Source organism: Eucalyptus grandis, chromosome 5 (genome assembly GCF_016545825.1).
Source record: "Eucalyptus grandis isolate ANBG69807.140 chromosome 5, ASM1654582v1, whole genome shotgun sequence".
In the NCBI taxonomy this organism is placed as follows: Eukaryota; Viridiplantae; Streptophyta; class Magnoliopsida; order Myrtales; family Myrtaceae; genus Eucalyptus; species Eucalyptus grandis.
Genome location: NC_052616.1, coordinates 40,984,948 through 41,003,602, shown reverse-complemented (window position 1 = coordinate 41,003,602; position 18,655 = coordinate 40,984,948). Strand labels below are relative to the sequence as shown.

The 18,655-nt window shown below is 41.1% G+C and overlaps 4 protein-coding genes across 7 annotated transcripts; 1 reads left to right on the top strand and 3 right to left on the bottom strand.

The window, feature by feature from the left end:
- The first annotated feature begins 1,970 nt into the window (after window positions 1–1,970).
- On the top strand, window positions 1,971–5,693 carry LOC104445037. Of its 3 annotated transcripts, XM_039314081.1 has the most exons (6): window positions 1,971–2,275; window positions 2,405–2,451; window positions 2,539–2,599; window positions 2,792–2,808; window positions 2,888–2,988; window positions 5,307–5,693. In XM_039314081.1, the coding sequence occupies exons 1-6, from the start codon at window positions 2,134–2,136 to the stop codon at window positions 5,401–5,403; spliced, it is 465 nt and encodes a 154-aa protein (XP_039170015.1). In that variant the 5' UTR covers window positions 1,971–2,133; the 3' UTR covers window positions 5,404–5,693. The 3 variants fall into 3 exon arrangements, with proteins under 3 accessions (XP_039170015.1, XP_039170016.1, XP_039170014.1); XM_039314082.1 differs by lacking the exon at window positions 2,792–2,808; XM_039314080.1 differs by lacking the exons at window positions 2,405–2,451; window positions 2,792–2,808 and having other exon boundaries at window positions 1,971–2,354.
- Window positions 5,694–6,864: 1,171 nt separating this feature from the next.
- On the bottom strand, window positions 6,865–10,968 carry LOC104445036 (homeobox-leucine zipper protein ATHB-4). 2 transcript variants are annotated; one of them, XM_010058831.3, is made up of 6 exons: window positions 10,537–10,955; window positions 9,925–10,031; window positions 9,411–9,559; window positions 8,795–9,102; window positions 8,359–8,438; window positions 6,865–7,593 (listed from the first exon to the last, which is right to left on the bottom strand). In XM_010058831.3, exons 1-6 carry the CDS (start codon window positions 10,549–10,551, stop codon window positions 7,242–7,244), a joined length of 1,011 nt encoding a protein of 336 aa, XP_010057133.2. In that variant the 5' UTR covers window positions 10,552–10,955; the 3' UTR covers window positions 6,865–7,241. The 2 variants fall into 2 exon arrangements, with proteins under 2 accessions (XP_010057133.2, XP_039170013.1); XM_039314079.1 differs by having other exon boundaries at window positions 7,450–7,598; window positions 10,537–10,968.
- Window positions 10,969–11,541: 573 nt separating this feature from the next.
- LOC104428530 (disease resistance protein RUN1-like) lies at window positions 11,542–14,663 on the bottom strand. Its single transcript, XM_039314076.1, has 3 exons — window positions 13,812–14,663; window positions 13,392–13,667; window positions 11,542–13,008 (listed from the first exon to the last, which is right to left on the bottom strand). The coding sequence occupies exons 1-3, from the start codon at window positions 14,622–14,624 to the stop codon at window positions 11,614–11,616; spliced, it is 2,484 nt and encodes an 827-aa protein (XP_039170010.1). The 5' UTR covers window positions 14,625–14,663; the 3' UTR covers window positions 11,542–11,613.
- A 1,083-nt stretch (window positions 14,664–15,746) lies between these two features.
- On the bottom strand, window positions 15,747–16,358 carry LOC120293902 (TMV resistance protein N-like). Its single transcript, XM_039313704.1, has one exon. The coding sequence runs from the start codon at window positions 16,356–16,358 to the stop codon at window positions 15,747–15,749; it is 612 nt and encodes a 203-aa protein (XP_039169638.1).
- Window positions 16,359–18,655: the final 2,297 nt, after the last annotated feature.

Here is an 18,655-nt window from a genome sequence, read left to right as displayed (position 1 = left end):
CCAATTTGATTGATGAAAATTGACAATGGAGGTGGGGCAGATTTTGCTCAGCTTCGTGTGTAAATCCTGTGAATTGATGTTGATAGTTTGGTAAAAAAAATTGCATCAAAGTGGAGGTCATTCAAGCATTTTAATGATGCACAATCCGCCTCACGAGATGTATAACTTCCGCAATTCCACTTGGTTTGTTTCATTAGTACACTGAACCTTCTAAAGAAACACGAAAAGTAATCAATTCAGTTAATTGTTACAGTGGAAAATCATGACATCCTCGAGTGCTCATTGTTTTCTCCAACTTTTACTGTTTCTCCGGCACATTGACCTTGTGATGTTATCTTTCTGTTACGTGGAGTTGTTGATGGCCCCTACATTTCCAATGCTCCGGATTCATCTTGTAATTGATTACAGTTTCAGATGTGCTTCGAAATTTGAAAACCGATCCCTGAATAGACAATGGGGAAAATGTGTTGAATTGTGCATAATGCTGTGTGAAGTTTGAATTTAGCATTACTTGTGGATTCATTCAGAGCCTTTAAACCAGATCTGCCCAATTTGTTTCTCTTGATTTAATCAACACGTAGAGTGGAGATATCAATTGGGCAAAACAAACTGGTTAAGGAATATAAACAGATTGCGGATGGCTAACAGCATAGAAGCCCTCTTAAAATTATCTATAGCAAGAGCCCGTAGTCGTAGGATTTTAGTACAGGTTCTTCTATGGCAAGAGCTCGTAATTGTAGGATTGTAGTACAAGTTCTTCTAAACAATTATTTATGATGTTGTGATTATGGTCACGCAATACGATTCTATGACATTCTTCTATCGTTCGTTCTTATGTCACACAAGTTTGGGTCGAAGTTGTTCACCAACCAACGACAAAATTCCCCTTCAACTGACAAAAAAAATTTCTTGTATTGCTTGTTTTTGGTAATCATCTAACCAAGCAGTTAATCTCATCAACCACATCTTGCCATAGTGAACTCCCTACGTTTTGGGGAATGATGAACATATAATTAACATTATGAAGAATGCACCATTATTAAAGGTACGTCTTACTATATTCTGACAAAAATGCTACATAGAAAAAGTTACGAAATTGATACTACCGATGGAAGTGATATTGACCTTGTTTTTGCTGACACATCACAAGTGAAATATTTTTCTTGAGAGAAAGTGAAGATATAAATCGAAACTCAATTAGCATTAAATAAGAATCTATTCCTAAATTTTGCATCAATTATATATATTCAATGTGTAGATTCAACGCGAAAATATATGTTGGATGTAATATTCACCAGTCTTACATTAGCCATTGAGATCAAATTTAAGCATATAGTATGTGGATATGTTATAAGAGGTACACATGATGTTGTTGATATTTCCTTCTCTTTGCTGAACTTTAAAATATCTCATTAATTGGATTTTAAATTTGAGCCTTAGAAAAACTGGATAATTAAATGGATTAAAAAAATTCTACCAATTTGAAAAAAAGTACATGCCTTTCCAAGCTTTGACAACATTATCGGAAACACTACAAAAAATTTCATAATAACAACAAAAACGTGACGACGCAATTACAGAAAAAAAAAAGTCACTAAATTCTCGAATCTTTGTTATTCAAAAGTGAGAAACTAACCCAAGGTACTAAGAAATCCCAGTCTCTCTTCTCGTGAAAATATTCAGTGGTTCGTGCGCGCCATGTCATCTGCTGACCTGGCGCACACTTACCACTCAGAGATCGACACGCGTTATGTGGGACCCGTTGGAAAATGGAGGGGCGGGCTCGGCTTGGCTTGGCTCGGCTCGCTTCTAAAGACAGATCACGACTCCCGCTCAAAAGATTTCTCTCTCCTGGATTGAATTTTCCGCAATTTTTCTCTCTCTCTCTCTCTCTCACTTTCTCTCCTCCTCCTCCTCCCTCTCTCGACGTCCACTCTTCTCTCTCTCCCCCTCCGCGAAGTCGTCCGACGCCGACGCCGACGCCGACGCAGCCTCCGCCTCCTCCCCTGAACCCAACTCTGATGCCGACGCCCCTCTGCCGGTTGCCTCCGTCGGCGTCGGAGTCCGTCGCCCCCGTCTCCTCCGCCTCCGCCTACGCGCCCGACGCCAACGCGTCAAACCACGACTGCGAAAATGGAGGAGAGAGAAACGACGAAGCAGAAGACTGAGGTCGTCGCGTCGGTCGCGTTCCGGCTCGCCCTCGTCTACCTCCCCAGGAACCTCCGCCTGTCCACCCGCCCCGAGGTCGCCAGCCCTCTCACCAGCATTCACCGCCGTAACGCCGCCTCTTTTCGCTCCGTCGATCGATTCTCGATCCCCGATCCCCTGCCCCCTCCTCCCTTGAAATCTTGGAGGTCCATTTTCTGATACGATTTCTGGTTTTTCTTGTTTGTGCTGCCTGCAGTTGGCGAAGGCTACTGGTTAAAGCAGTCGGTGATGTCTCCTACGCAGGTTCGGCTCCGTTCGATCTCTGTAGGAAGGAAGCTGCTTGTTTGCCTATTGGTGTGTCGTTGTTTAATGCTTTGATCCCTTCCACAGGTTCCATGTATCACGGTTCTCTTTCGCTGTTGCTCGTTCTTGGACCTCTCGCTGTCAAAAGGTAACTACCGGAGTATAATCCCCGATGCATTTTGAAGGCTAGGTTGATTGTGAGCTTTGCTGGTTATCTGCTAGAACTGAACCAGATTTATCTGGCATTATCGAAGCAGGTTGTTTTCGATTCTAGAAATTGAATTTATTTTTAGGAGAGTTTTAGTTTCTTGCATGTTGTGAAGTTAATTATGTTCTGTAGCTTTCTCGCGATGCAAGGTTCGCCCCCTTTTTTTTGTGGGTGTTTGCTGCTTGTATTGGTAGATCTTTCTGGGTGGTGAAGTTGCAGTCTTTGCAGTTGGCGAACTGGATAGTGGTGCACAGAGCGATAATGGCGATAAAGGATCTGGACGCCCTGTTCTCTTCCCTGGATCCAGAGTACTACGACATCCTCATGAAGTGAGTGTTCCGTTGTCTTTTCCCTGTTTTCTGTACCCGTCCGTTGTCGATGCTTGTTCGGATTTATTGCTTCGTGTTTGCTTAGTAATCTTTACCGTGGAATTGAAATGTTTGGAGTGATGGTAGCAATTTAAGGCACAGGGGATGGTTTTCTTGTTTCCATTAAGTTTGTAGCGCTTGAAGGCACAAGTGATATCAATGCCGAAATGCCACTGTGTGTGTGGGGGGTTTGTGAAGGGCTTAATCTTTTCACTCAACTTTCTTGTTCTTTCAATGGGACATTTGAGTACTCCTGTAGTCCCTTGATACAGATTAACATAAGGATCATGGGCTGATTGGGTAGTGACGATTATGCCTAATGATTACCGGTTGTGAAGGGCTTAATTATTGAGCTGTTTGTTGTGGCTGCAGCTTTTGGTAGAGATATTTAATAAAGATAACGAATTCATGGGTGATGTAATGACTAGAAACAACAAACTGTCTCTTCAGTTCATTGGTTTATCTCTGTCATCAGGGTTGGCATGTTAGGATCTCTGAAGACTTAACGTTTTTTTCCCCCAACGACTTAGTTTGATATTCATTTTCTTATTTCTGGTGTTCAAACCTACAAATAATTGGGTGAGAATAACTCAAACTAATGAAGTGATCTTGGAAGAATTACCATTTATGAAATTTGACCATAACTTTGCTAAGGAATAGCCTACTACTTTGGTTTAGGTTATCAGTTTCTCAATTTTGCTTATGCAGAATAGGTTGCGCCAGTAACTACTATTAATTGTATGTTTTGGCTGATCATAGTCTATCTATTTAAGGCCTTGTTAAAATGTTTGTGTTGTTGTATTGTGAATTCACTGAATTATGCTACTTGTGATTGCTCTACTTATTTGTTGACACCCCATTTTTGAAGGAACAAACCTTGTTAAACTATGCAAGGCAGTCAAGTTAGAGTGTATAGGGATTCCTATTCCCAAAGAAAAGCCCTTTTAGAGGCTATGCTCAGACTAAGCTAGACTTTCTTTATTGCTACAATGTGATTTGTATTAGGCATTCTAGTTGCCTCTTCCCAAGGATCGGTACCAATGCTTTGTTTGGGAAGGAGAGGAGGGGAAGGAAAATTGGGGTAAAGTTTGAAACTTTGGCGCAGAGAGGACAGAAATTTAAATTTTCTTTCCATTTTCATCCCATCCTTGCCTTCTAAATGAAGTATAAGAATGATAGACTGGAGAGGATAAAGCAGGGCAGGCAAGGTTGTCAATTTGGAATAGATGGTAAGATATGCTCAATGATAGTTGCTCCTGTCCTGGGGTTATATGTGTTAATGCTTGGGGTGGTTGTGGATCTAGAGTAGCAGAAGCAACTCCTGGTTTAGATCGTCTCAAAACTATGATGACGTGTAGCTTTCCCTGAATTCTAGACAAGGCATTTCATCAATTTTATCGACAAAGTCCTTATTGGTTGTTTCTTTGTTGGTTGTATTGAGTGCCAAAATCTAGTCATGCAATCTAGTCCTAAAAGATCTCCTTTCTAGATCAAATCCCTGAGACTTCTGAGTAGGTTGATCTAATGGTATTTCTGTTCTGAGTGATTGGAAGGAGAGAGGAATTAAATTGACAACTTTTGGGGTTAGCTTGATCTCAAGGCCGGTTTCAAGCAGGAGTAGAATAATTTTTTTTTTGCAGGATTCTGGTTTAGATTCCATTTTCACCAAGGTGCCATACTCTATTGGCTTGCCATAGTCTTCACAACTCAGCCAGAAAAAAAGTAGTACCATGTTCATTCGTCTCGTGTGTTCTTCTCACTCACTGAATTTTGGTATATAATGATCATACAAGACAATTGCATGCTGTTTTCCCCAGTCTCCCTGCAGTAATGTATTTAAAATTCCTTCCTGTCCATAACAGTGTCATTTGACCAGATAAATTGCGTTTGATAGCACGATACTTTTCTTTCTGGTTGGAGAACATGTTCCTTCTTTTCATCAGCACTCAAAACCTATCTTATTCTATGGATACTGCAAATATGACTTATTGGCTTGTCAATGCTTAAGACTGGCTTAGAGCATTATCTAACTCTCCTTGAAGAATTATATGCAAATGCTCTGGGGATGTTTCTTTATCGCTATTGGTACTTGAGTTGGTCTAAACTGACAAGATGGTATACAACAAAAATTGTCTTGAGGTCATCGTCAAAGTACTTGAATGTTCTTACGGCTATGAACATCGTCATTTAGGACTGGTCATTAAGTAGATAGGATTTGATGGCATCTGTTGTTTGCCTTATGTATGTACGCTTAACATGTATTTAACTTTGACCTTCAGGCTCATCATGCAACTATGGTCTCATGACCAGCAAATTGAGCATTGTCTTCTAATTTTACCATGGTTAACTGAGATTAAAGGTAGATATATTTATTGACCAGTTGGTTTTGTTGTTTGGCTGGCCAATAAGTCCGATTCGAGGAGAGCAGAGTTTCCCCATGTATTATTCATTCCTCATCTGATCGTTACCATCTTGCTTGGATTACCGTTATTGTTAAGGCCTTTGATGGAGTTAAACATGCATTCCTTCTCTAGTGAGTAGCAAGAGAATTCAGTGTGCAAATGCTATCGCTGTTGTAGTTTGTGTGTGCTACGTTTAGTTCGTTAATGCCTTCTTTTCCCACGTACAACGTATCTGCAAAACCAGAACCTACCTCATTAATTTGATCCTCTCGTTGCTTGCCGGATACTTGTACAGAGGCTTGTCTACAGGGATCGCCCCACCTGTGACCAGTGCCTGCGGATTCACGAAAGACTCACGGAGAGGGCCGGCAGGGTGCATACTTCGTTCCCTAGCAGAAACCACAAATACAGTATGATGATTATTGCTATCGTGATCTGAAGAGAAAAAGTGCCCACTGTATGATTCCTCGCCTCCCTTTCCTGTAGATTTGGGCTGCGGTGTATCCGTCATTGACATGAATGTGATCGGTATTACACTTTATTACGAAGTATCATCTCTGAGTCCTTACAAAGCTAAACTTGCTTCGGATTGCCAAAGAACATGCATTCTATCATTTCAAGGAGTTGAGCATTTGTCTACCCTTGAGATTAACTCAACACGAACATGAGAAACTTTTGTTCCGGACTTAAGTATGGCTAACTGATAATTAACACAGTTTAGACTGCATCCAAATTTCACGTAGATGATTCTGCATCGTCACTTGGGGACTGAGACAGTCGAAAGCAACATTTTGATTAAGTCCAATTTTGTCAAACTGAAATAAAATGAGATCTCCATAGCTCATCTTGGTAGCTGAGTTCTGTGCATTGATTGTACAAGGAGGACGAATGGCCATTGATCCATGACAAAGGTGATGTGTAGAATCTTTGAAGTCGTAAAAACCGGGTCAAATACAAGCTGAAACATACGCATGTGTTCTAAACCATCTTTTCCACTTCTTGAAGCCACCTTATGGGAAAGGTACTTCATGTATCAGTCACCCAACCAATGTGCACTATGTACCTCATCCTACTCAATCAATGCTTGAATTTCCGAAATCTTTCACTTTCGATCGGTTTATTACACCTTAAGTCGCCGTCATATGCCATGTGATGTAACTACTTGCTCTACCAAATGGGCTAGTCAGGAAATTGACTTTAGCATTCCAGAAACCTAACCAGTTTACTTCCTAGACCAGAAACGTTGTCAGCAATCAAGATTTATTAAACAATAAGATGAAAGAGAACTGTCAGTATTCTGATATTGTCATTGCCTAATCATAAAATGTGACCGCCATGTACGTATCCATGGTTAGGGGACACCATGCACCTCTTGCCCGTGTTTCAGTACTTTGCTCCTAAATTTACTTTCGAAAGGCATATTCCATGTCACCCGTCAACAAATATCGCAATTGAATTGCTCGAAACAATTGATGACCCAACATGGTAGATGAGACCATGATTCATCGACATTTGAATAGATTCGACAATCACCCGCATCATGATAGATCATCAAATTACCTAAGTGAAGAAGTTTCATGAACAACTAACGTTCATCTTTTCTGTTCCCTACATGTTTTCGACCTTAAAAACAGGGATAAGATTTGTCTATCCCAGCAATCAATGTCCTATTATCAGCAAAAAGCGCAATAGACGCTCTATTTTGCCAATCATTGGATCTTTCTATGTCATACTTGCTAATGTATCGTCAGGATGAGCTGATGCTCTTTGCTTTACGCCTTGGCACATGCCACGTAGATATCAGAAAAGCCATTAAGAGTGCAAATTGTTCAATCCTTGTTGCATCTGTAGCCTTGCCCAAGAGTTGATGGATGGTCCAGACTGACTAAAAGGATTATGGACCGGCCCTATGGGGCCAATCACTGAGGCAGTGACTGAAGATGAAGATGGAGGCGACGATGATGCTGAAGGAACAGACACTCGCTGACATGAAGGGCACATGGTGAGCGTGGTGGGAGGGTTCATATGCATGTAGAGCTGTGGGGAGAGCTTCAGTGCTCTGAGCTCCTGCACTTCCTTCTGCAGCCTCTTGTTTTCCTGTGTAAGATTGTCGCAGCATCTCTTAAGGTACTCACAGTCCACCTTAGTTTGCTTCATCTTAGACCTACACTAAATCGGTAAAAGGAAAAAAAGATGTTACGGTACATCCTTATACAGAGCTACCCCACACAGATTGTTGGTGCCAAACTACAGCATGATAATAACACATTATCAGCTCAATCTAGTAAGGTATGAATAACAATCTTCAGCCCATTTCCATGTGATTAAGAAAATCAAGATGGTAGCTATTAGACAAAAGAATTGCACATTTGCTCAAACTTAACATAGAGAAGCTGCTTCATCAAACCAATTCTTTGATGCAAAAGACCCAACGTCATTATCCTAACCATAAACAGAGCTTTCCAGAGCTGCATTGTAAATCATGAGTGCATGAATCTAAACTGGGGCCCTCGTATAACAAAATTTTAGGTATTTGAGTACTCCCTAATAACTTCACTTCCTCCCCTGGCGGCTTAGAATTTATGGATCCCACATATTGGTGCTCCATACTAAAGTGAGAACGAGAAGTGTACTCCTAGATTAAGTGACAAGTCACATCACCGGACTCCCGCTACACGCTCACACACCTCGTGTGCGAGATGGCCCAACTGGGATACATGTGGACCCAAAGATTACATGCACTCACTATAAAGAAAAACGTCGCTGTTGAACTACCATCAAATGATTAAGAGAGAACCAACCACCCCCACCCCTACCCGCCTCTCTCCCACTCCTGACGTTTTTCTTCCACAATGATCAGAATGATGTAGATGAGACGCAGATGTAAAGCCATGTATTTGGGCAAAAAGAACTCAAAACTATCAATTACCTGGCACGCCTATTCTGAAACCAGACCTCTACCTGTCTGGGACTAAGATTCAGCTGCTTGGCCAAGGCAAGCTTTTGATTCTGAAACTCAAAACAATCTCCAGTTAAACTCATCGAAACCATCCCTTTATTACATCCAAAGGGAAACCTAAAGATGATCTCATTATTCATAAATAAAAATGAAAACCAATTTGTTATTCACACAGATCCAATCATTGCAAAAAGAAAACAAGAAAAAGGTCTCAAATCCCCAATTCGACTGTTACCAGTAACTGACAACTACAAATAAACATCAATCTCATGACAGAAACGCACTTTAAATTCAATTTTCCCTACCAAACATCCATGTCAGGTTTATAAGCAGTGATTACATGCTCACGCACATTTAAAGAAAGCATATATTAATCAGTAATAGAATGACCAAAGTTGCCACTCACAGGGTTAAGAGTGTTATGCTCTTTGAATGTCTCCTCTAGCACCAATGACTGTTCTCTAGACAGCCTGAGCTTCTTCCTCGCTCCATCTCCTCCGCTGCCATCTTCTTCAATGCTCTCACAAGAGCACGAAGTTCTCTCAGCCTCAACTTCATTTTCTCCATGCGGATCTCTCTCACTTCTCTTCCCACTTATGCTCGACACGGTGCTGTTAGGTGATGAGACATGATTATCATCATCCAAATCCACCACCAGTATGTCTCGGTTGACGCCGACTCCACCGAAGAATGGCCTTGTTTTGGAGTTTGTTTCTGAAAGTTGATGAATATAAATCAGGATTTGATATCTAAGGCCAAGGAGGACAGCGCTCCTCCAAAACTTAATCGAGTTTTCAAGGCAAATCTCACACTTCAACCTCCTTGAAAATGACAAAACGACGGCCAATGAAGATTAGAGTCTTAGGGTGGGACTTCCAGATCTTCATAGCCAGCAAAGCTTGTTCTGTGTTACAGCACCATAAAGGGCTAATAGGATTGCCAAATTTGGAGAAAAATCTCTTTTTGGACTGTTTTAAGAATAGACATTATTTCAACAGTCCAATTGTTCAGAAGAATACTACCTCTTGGAGCTGCTCGTTTACTAGAGAAGACACTATTTGCATCTCCCAGAGCATTCTCCACCATGTCCAAAAGAAATTCATTAGGGACCCCACCATAGCTTAAAAGTGCAATCAAAATCTTTGAAAGATATGCAGGCTTTGGTTTATTACTGCATCAATGAGGACCAAGGTCTAATCAGTTCTTCCGAAAAGGTAAAATTTGATGGCAGAAAAGCTCCAAACAAAAAGCAATGGGATTTAGTAATTCACAAGAAAAACATGTCCCATGTTCAAATTAAATTGCTGAAAGAACAAGAAAGCCGCTAACTTTTCAGTCTGCTTATGTAAGGGTCTTTTAACCAGCTAACTCCAAAGGAAAATCTTAACACAATGATCAACAAATCAATAGCATAGCCAGGCAACAAACCCACAGATAACACTGTGATCACAGTACTAGGGCTCAGAGGTACCATAAGAACCTCAAGAGAATTAATTAAAACAAAGAGAGCCTGCTGGCAAAATATGTTGGTTGTACCTTGTTTGTACCATTTCGAGTGCATCAACGGTCCTGATATCTGAAAGCTTCGGGTCCTTTTCAACCTTGATCATCAACGGTCGAATATGAATTGTATGAGGAGGGAGCTACAGATTAAAATTCGGCCAAAACAATTAGAATGGAAGATATAAATGAACCGATAGAAAAAATGAAATACATCGCAATATGGAGAATTATTGAAGCTAAAATACTAAAAACTAGACTCACACTTACAGCTCAAAGCTGAAATGAGACATAATTATTTGTCAGAAAATGGACCTCCAATGATACTTAATAATGCAATGTAGATTTTCCTAGCCGCCAAAAAGCAATATCATTACCATTAAGTGCTCAGAGAAGGTCTGTATCATGCATTACTAAGAACTATCATTTTCAGGTTTGAACATAGTTGGTCAATTGGCAACAAGAAAGTACATGTGGGAAGACTAGTACTTAGCCAGCTTGTGGATGGCTTTGGGAAGACGAGTGTTCTCCCACCACTTATAAGCACGATCATTTCAGACAAATAGACTATCGTGCACATAAGGGAAAATGGTAAGTATAGTCTCTGTCAGCATCCCAATAGAAATGACTAAAGAGATAGGAACTTACCAATGATGGGAGCATCCAGTGTACAAGGAGACCTGATTCGCAAGTTCCAAAACTTCTTCATCTGAAGCAGATGCTGCAAACTTCTTCAGCAGAAGAGCCCTCTCATGTGGGCCTGCCAAGCATTTTAGTACATTCAGAACTGCTTTTCTCCTTCATCTCGTTCTTGTTCTTCCTCCTTCTCTTCGACGTCGAGCCTGAAATCACCGAGCGAAGAGTAACGACTCGGGTCGATTGTGCTCTCGCCGTCCGCCACCAGTATATCTAGCCTCGCAAACCTCTTTTGCTTCAAAATCCTTGGCTACGTACTCGAGGACAGAGGCGAGGAGGGAAGCGCTTAGGGTGAGTGAGAGGGCTCGAGACAGAGAGGAGGGGGGCGTTTGGGGGTGAGTGAGAGGGCTCAGGACAGAGAGGAGAGGAGTGCTTGAGGAAGAGAGAGGCAGAAGCGGGAAGAAATAGCGTGCGCTCCGTTGAAAAAAAGAGAGAAAACGCAGCAGGCCTCTCCTTCTTCGCCGCACCGTCGACCCCGCCCAAGTCCGCCGAGATCTCCCTCGCGACCGAGCGGGCCAGCGGCGGGGAGCCTGGTGCCACTCGGGAACGAGACCGAGATGCCAGAGGCAGATGGCCAGCGACGCTTTTGGGCAGGCGCAGGCCGAGGTGGAGGTCCGGAGGCGGAGGAGGTGGGATGCGCGGAGAAGGATCCTCCTTTCGAGCCGAGCGGAGCCGCCCAAAAGCCAGCCCTTTTCTCATTTTCGGGGGGTCCCGCTCGGGACAGGTGTTATTAGTATCTGAGTGGTTTGTGCGCGCCAGGTCAGCGGATGACGTGGCGCGCACGAACCACTGAATATTTTCAGTCTCACACTCCTCTCTTTCTTTTCTTTCTTTTGCCCTCGACTTTCCGTTCCTTGTACGTGCTGACTCTGCCAAAAAACGAGTCTGCTTCTAGATTTGGGCAGCCCAAAATACGTAGACGGCACTCGTCTGGTACTTTCAAATTGAATACGTTGAGGAAACTTTTCAATGATCTGCAATTCCAAAAACTCAATGTTCTGAGAGTCTCTAGTTCATCCAGGCCCTCAACTACCTGAAGCTCGGACAATTTTCAATCGTCAAGGACTTCAGCTTTTTCAAATCCGATAGATCATCTAGACTTCCAATGTCACAACAACACACTATATCCAATTGCTCCAACGAGTCCAATGAACCAAGACCTTGGATGGCAGTAAGATTTCCACAATATTTCAGCCTCAACAGCTTCAACCTCTTCAAACTCGAAAGACCAGTAAATCCATCAACGAAGTCTGAGGAACACACGTCAAATTCAACCAACTGTTCAAGCCCATCGAGTTGAACTTCCTTCCAACAACATTGAAAAATGTTCAAACGTGTCAATTTTCTCAAGTTGCAACGAAATGACAAACTAGTTGTCGATTTGAGATCTTCCAATGACAATGTTGAAACACACGGTGGAAGGACCTCAAGGGACAGTTGGCATTGACCATATTGTAAGGAGAAAGGACCACAGTACTCATCATAATCATGACAGTTCAAATCCTCCAATTTAGTTAGGTTTGAGAGATTCGGGAGCTGCTGCAATAAATGTGATCCTAAGCTTAGGCTTATCAAATTTGTAGGAAGCTCCGGTAATACTTTGAGTTTGCTACACAACCCTAAACTCAATTTCTCTAGGCGAGGAAGTAGTTTGATCTTCTGTGGAATATTTTTAATAGGGGTGTATCGCAAGTCCAACACTCTCAAAAGCGATAATTGCCAAATGTCCTCAGGAATTTCCCACTTTAGATCCAAGCACTCATCGGCATGTAGCTCTTCCAACTCTTTTAGCATGACAATGCTCCGTTGTAGCTTTTTTATTGGAGTACGCGAAATCTTGATGATTTTTAATCTACTTAGGTCTCCAATAGATTTGGGTAATTGCATACAGTTTGTGTATGAAATGTCCAACTCAAGTAGAGATTCCAAGTTACCAATCGAGAACGGAAGTTCCCTTATGTTAGTATACGATAGAAAGAGAGACTTAAGTTCTCGTAAATTCCCAATAGAATTGGGAAGTTCATCGATTTTTGTAAACGTCAAGTTAAGAATTGACAAGCGCTTTTGGTTACCAATGGTGTCAGGTAATCTTGTGATGGCCGTACTCGAGAGATCTAACTGTACTAGTGATGTCAATCTCGCAAATGATTCAGGTAGCTTCCTCAACTTTTGGCAATCGCATAAATTCAAGTACTTGAGCTTCTGTAACCCTCCGATCCCTTTGGGCAACTCCCTAAGATTTTTGCACCCATTCACATCGAAGTAAATCAAGCACTTAAGCTTTTTGAGGGAACCATCAACTTCAGTTAGTTTTTTACAACCCCTAAGTTTCAATATCTCTAAACTCAAATAATTGGAGAAGTTTGGAGTCTTGGTCATGTCGCTACAATATGAGATATCCAAAACTTTAAGCTTTTTAGCAACCTGTTACAATAGCAAAAGGAGAGTGAAGGGAAAATTCATGCGAATTTAGAGTTAATAAATGGTTGTGCTAGAACCTAGATGTAATTGGGTCGACTCATTTTACTCATTTAACTCACATAGATCCGTTTAGTACTAACACCTAGCCAACCTGATCCACATATATCCACCTATATACCAATTCAGCGCAATTTAATTTAATGGCCTTGATTACGAGATCAGCTTAGTTTTACTTGTGGAATGGCCTTGATTAAATCCATTCATGAATGATTTTATTTACAGCATGTTATTGCCTATATAGTTATGGGTTAGTCAATTTTAGTTAAAAACATAAAAATTGCGTGAGACAATTCAATGGAGATAAACAAATATAGCGACGATGGTACCTTGAATTGACTCCATCCAGCCCATTCCTCCGTGATTGAACTAAACGTCAGTTGAAGAACTACAAGATTGCTTGGATGAAAATTGATGGCCAAGAACTCTCGAGAGACCATTGTGCAGGTCATGTATCTTAACTCTGAAAACTGATTTGCAAAGTCTCCTTTGAAATTCCCCCACTTTAATATGAGGAACCTTATGTTTGGAAGCCTTGAAAACTCTTTGCTCGTATAAACTCGTGTTGGTTCACATAAGCAAATTGCTTCAATGGCCTTCTTTCTCTGCCATTCAATGGTAAAGTAGCATCAGTGTAAATGACAAATGTCTTCGTTCCCTCACCCCCCTTCTTTTAAGAAAGGGCTCCTAATTAATAAATGAACTATTGAGAAAAACATAGAATTCGATGGTCGGACATAAGCTTTTACCTCTTTTGTTCCTATGATGTTATTGGCCATCTCAGGAACCCATAACCTGCTTTGCTTTTTTGGATCGGTTAGTCTCATATCTCCACGAACAATTTTCCTCCCGAGATCTCTCAATTGGTCGTGCATCCAGAATTTGTTGTCATCAGTTATCTTTATTAAGGACATGCATACAAGGACTTGAATTGAATAATCTGGCCCAAACCCACAATCCTTCCACATGTAGAATGCATTTGTCTTGTCCTTGTCCACAAAGAGACATGCGATGTCGAGAAAAATCTGTTGTTCCTCATGATTTAAGGCCGTGTAGCTGATCTTCAGCTTGTCCTGGACCTTCTTATGAGGTATTTTTCTCAGATTGTCTAGCACATCATTCCATGAGGCTTTGTTTTGATGACAAAGTAATGAGCCTATGACTTCAAGAGCCAAAGGAAGTCCTCCAGTCGTAGAAATTATTTGTCTCGAAAGATTGACAAATTCATATGGAGGAGGATTCCTTCTGAAAGCATGTTGACTGAAAAGCTCAAGTGATTGAGCATTTTCCAACGGCTTCACTTCGTACTCCAAAGTTTTGTTGGATTTCATGATGCTTTTGTTCCTAGTTGTCACAATAACTCTGCTTCCTGAGCAGAAAGTTATGCGGTTGATGGCTAGTTTCTGGAGTTGCTCCTCGTCATCCACGTCGTCAAGAACGAGCAAGACTTTCTTATTAGAAAGGTGCTTCGCAATCAATTTGATCCCATCGTCGACATCATTGATTTGATCTTGAAAGCCCGAACCCAATGTGATAGACAATAGTTGTTTCTGCAAAGTCATGATGCCAAACCCGATCGACGATTCCCGGACATTTCCTAGGAAGCAAAGAAGGATCAAGAAGGAAGTTAGTTTGTTGAACACAATCTTAGCAAGAGTTGTTTTACCAATTCCGCCCATTCCATGGATTAGTACAAAGCACTTGTCCTCGAAGTCCATGTCCAACAACTTCAGAATGGCGTTCACTGGATCGTCCGTTCCGACTAAATGCTCGCCAACGTATTTGTCTTTTGTCTTTAGCTTCATCACAATCTCACGTATGACCGATTTATTGAATTCCCAATACCTGCCACATGAGTGAGTCAACCAAGTCGAAATTGTAAAAATAACCTCACGACACTCAACATGTGGTTGCAACCAACATGGTTAGTACCACTTATTTAATCGGCTAGTGCACCCAAAAGGAAGACATTTTATGTGCGTTTGGAACACGACTTCCCTGTGATTTAAACAAATAATCACATACAGAATATTATGACCTTTTTTATTTATTTGCTTCCGAAATGGTAACACTTTGACATGGATGGATGGGACAATTGCTCTTATTCCATGTGAAAATCTATCGATAAGGAGAGAGAAGGTAACTTTTAAGGATGTAATCCACAATTTACAAACACAAAGATATATAAAATTAGATCTATCAATGAAAGAATGCCCTCTTGTCTATCATTCAAAGAATAGACTATTAAATGTAGGCATTTTTCCATGTTAAAGGAAGCAAGGCATTGCTAATTGATTCCTAATCCCTTTTTAAGGCAGTCTTGGTAGCTAGGATAAGAGCTAAGAAATGTATTGAAATTTTTCACACTTAAGATAGTTAGAAGCAAAGTACATGAAAAAGCTAACGCACCAAATTGGAGAGCTAAAGTTTCGACCAGAAATAAAAATAAAAATTGAAGTGCTAAAAAAGTAAGGGAAGAATTAAAAAAACAAAAACACAAAAATACATCCTTGAATTTATTAACACATCTCCCACCTCTAAACTTACCCCAAAAAAAAAAAAAAAAAAAAAAAAGAAAAAAAAAGAACTAACTGATTGCTTACCCGGTTTTTGCTTTATTTGGCTTCGGTGAATGACATAATTGATTCGGTCATCGAAAATAAATTTGAAAACAAACATGGTATTCATTCAATTTCAAACAACTTAAACGAGAATTCATCCAAGTTTGGGCATATAATTAATGAAAGTCCAAAGCAAAAGTTAATGGAGTGCTTCAGGATCCGTGCATACCCTTGCTTTTTCAACTTCCATCCTTTGATTCGGCCTACACTTTTGAGGGCATCCTCCCACTTTTGCCTCGTCTTGCAACCGTACTTCTCTTCATGCTCCTCCAAAGCGCTGACGTACCGTTGAGACTTAAGCTTAACATCGAGAGGCTTAACGTCGTAGAAAATCGGCATAATCTCCTTCTCGGATGGTTTGGATTTCTTGCACTCCACCATGTGCGCGAGCTCGCGAAGGCACCACGCGCTCGAAGCATAACCTTTAGAGAAGATGGGTATGTAGATCTTCGACTTTTGGATGGCCGCCGGTAGCTCATCAGCTATTTCTTCACCAACGTGGAGCTCTTCCTCATCGAGGAAAACACGGATGTTTGCTTCTAGCATTCGATGATAAAGACAATCCGTGAAAGCTTGGCGAGTGTCCGGCCCCCTGAAACTCAGGAAGACGTCGTAGTCAATCGCTGACGGCTCACCACCGCTCGTTCCAGCCTCCGAGCCGTTTCCCATGTCCATTCTCACAAGTATTTTCTTCCGAGGGTTTCCTCTCTCTCGTAGCACCTGAACAAGAAAGGCTCGTTCACTTTACCAGCACTGAAGTTCGTTTATATTACGCTTCGGACCTATCTTCCTAGAACTTTCCCCACTGTTTTTCACATAAGAAAAGGAAACAAATTTCGAGTCTTCGTCAACTCTAAAATGGCGTAACCAGTACGTGTGGCTTTTTGACCCCCGGTGGACTCTGCTTCTTGGAGAGCCGACTCTCACGAACGCCCAATCTGTAAGTCGTTCTCAAAGAAATAAAATATTGACGAAATTACAGTACTAGTCCTGGTTTTCTCCATAATTTCATTTTCGGTCCCCAGCTATGCTTTTTTTTTCTTTTGATGGGCACAGACAACTCGAGATTATAATTTTATTTTACTTCCTAAAGTCTAGTATCCTTTTCCAATTAAGTGATATTTTTGACATAGTTTTTATTATATTTCTTTTTTTTCTTGAAAAGGAAATTCTCCCCTTCTATTAGTAAATTTGTTTCCTAGATTTGTTTGGAGAGACTTTCTTCTGTCTTTTTTTTTTTTTTTGGTAGTGCTCGAATCTTGATTTTCTTTAAACTTAAGCAATTGAAACTTACACACACGAAAATGTTGACATGCAGAAGATTTCTCCATGGAAAGAACGAAGCAATGCCCATTATCAACATTGAAATGCATAAAACAGAAATAGATCCACCGAGTGCACTCATGAATCATTCTATTTTTTCTATTTTTCTGTTTTCGAGAGAACAACTTTTGGAATAGAAATACTTCTAGTAAGATAATTTCATTTTCTACTTTTGGAATAATTTTTAGTCTATAAATAAGTTTCTAATAAAAATGAAAAGTAAAAATTTTCTACTTTTCTATTTTTAGAACAAAAATTAGGAATAAAATCTCTTCTCATCGCTTAAGTCTTCCCCACCGTGGGGGGACCCACTGACCCCTTCTAGGAGGGAGAGGGTTCGGCTCTCCTCGGAGACGCTACCCGTTCCACGGGGGTGGTGGGTCCTCCCGTGGGGCCCTAGGGTTTACCCCCGTCACCCCGGGCTTACCGAGGCTGTCCGTGTTGGTACGGTGCGCGGGTTCCCTGGGTCATCAAAAAAAAAAAAATCTCTTCTCATCGCTCATCCTCGCTACTAGCTGGTCGCCCACCCGTCGCTTGCCACCTCCTGCCGCCTATTGGCTGTCCCCTCACTGGCCGCCTCCTACCGCCCACTATTGTCGACCACCTAGAAAGAAGAAATTTTGTGTTATTACTAAACGAATTTTTATTTCAAGTATAAAATTTTTATATTATCATCAAACATGTAAAAAAAGTCTATTTCTAGCTAAAAATTGATTTCCAGAATAGAAATCGCACACAACATGAGTCCATAAGCAAGCAACAAAAGAAGAAGAAGAAGGGATCACGACGTGAATCAGGTACTCACAGAGGTAGATTTTCCAAAAGAGTCACTTACATTAAAAAAAAAAAGAAAAGATCATTAAAAAATTTAATGAAAAATTAAATGAATAAAAATTAAGAAAAATAAAAGAAAAGGGCATTGGCAGGCAAAAGTAGCCTGGCATGTTAAAAAAGCACGACAACAGAGAAGAAAAAGGTGGGCACGCGAGAAAGGACATACCGGCAAAAGCAGTGGAAATGGTGAGCGCTTGCTTGGCAAATTCCGATGGACGTGCCAGGGCCATTCTGGCATATTCATTCAGCGATAAAAAGTTTAATCGCCGGATTTTTTTCTTTTCTTTTTGTGAGGCAGAGGGAGGATAGGAAGGAGGGAGGGAAGAGTCCCTCATCCCGCTGCAAATCTTGCTTTGGTCATAGGGATGGATTTGGTTTGTTTCGTTTTCGTTTTCCTACGTCGTTTTTGTTTTTTTTTTTCCCTTTTTTGCCCTTTTTCTGGAGGACAGACGAATCAATTTATTTATTTTTAAATTAATCTTCTTTTCGGACAACTCTTTTTCCCCCCCCTCGTGGCCGGCCCCCACACAAAGCTCTGACAGTTAAGCAAGGACAAGCGTCGGTCGAGTTCATCATGGGGAGGACTCTCTTTTCTTTCTTTTTTTTCTCTTTGGGAGAGTCCGGTCCCGCGTCGCGGGGCGGAAGGAGAGGGCCCAGTCCGTGATTGTCGGCAGCTGGCCGGAAATTTAGATTCATTTCCATTATATTTGTATTATTATCCAAGGATTGTGTTCCATTTAGATTACATTACGCTAAATTTTCGTAATTACAAGAACGATTTTTAGGAAAGCAACTTATTTTGGCAAGTTGCGTCC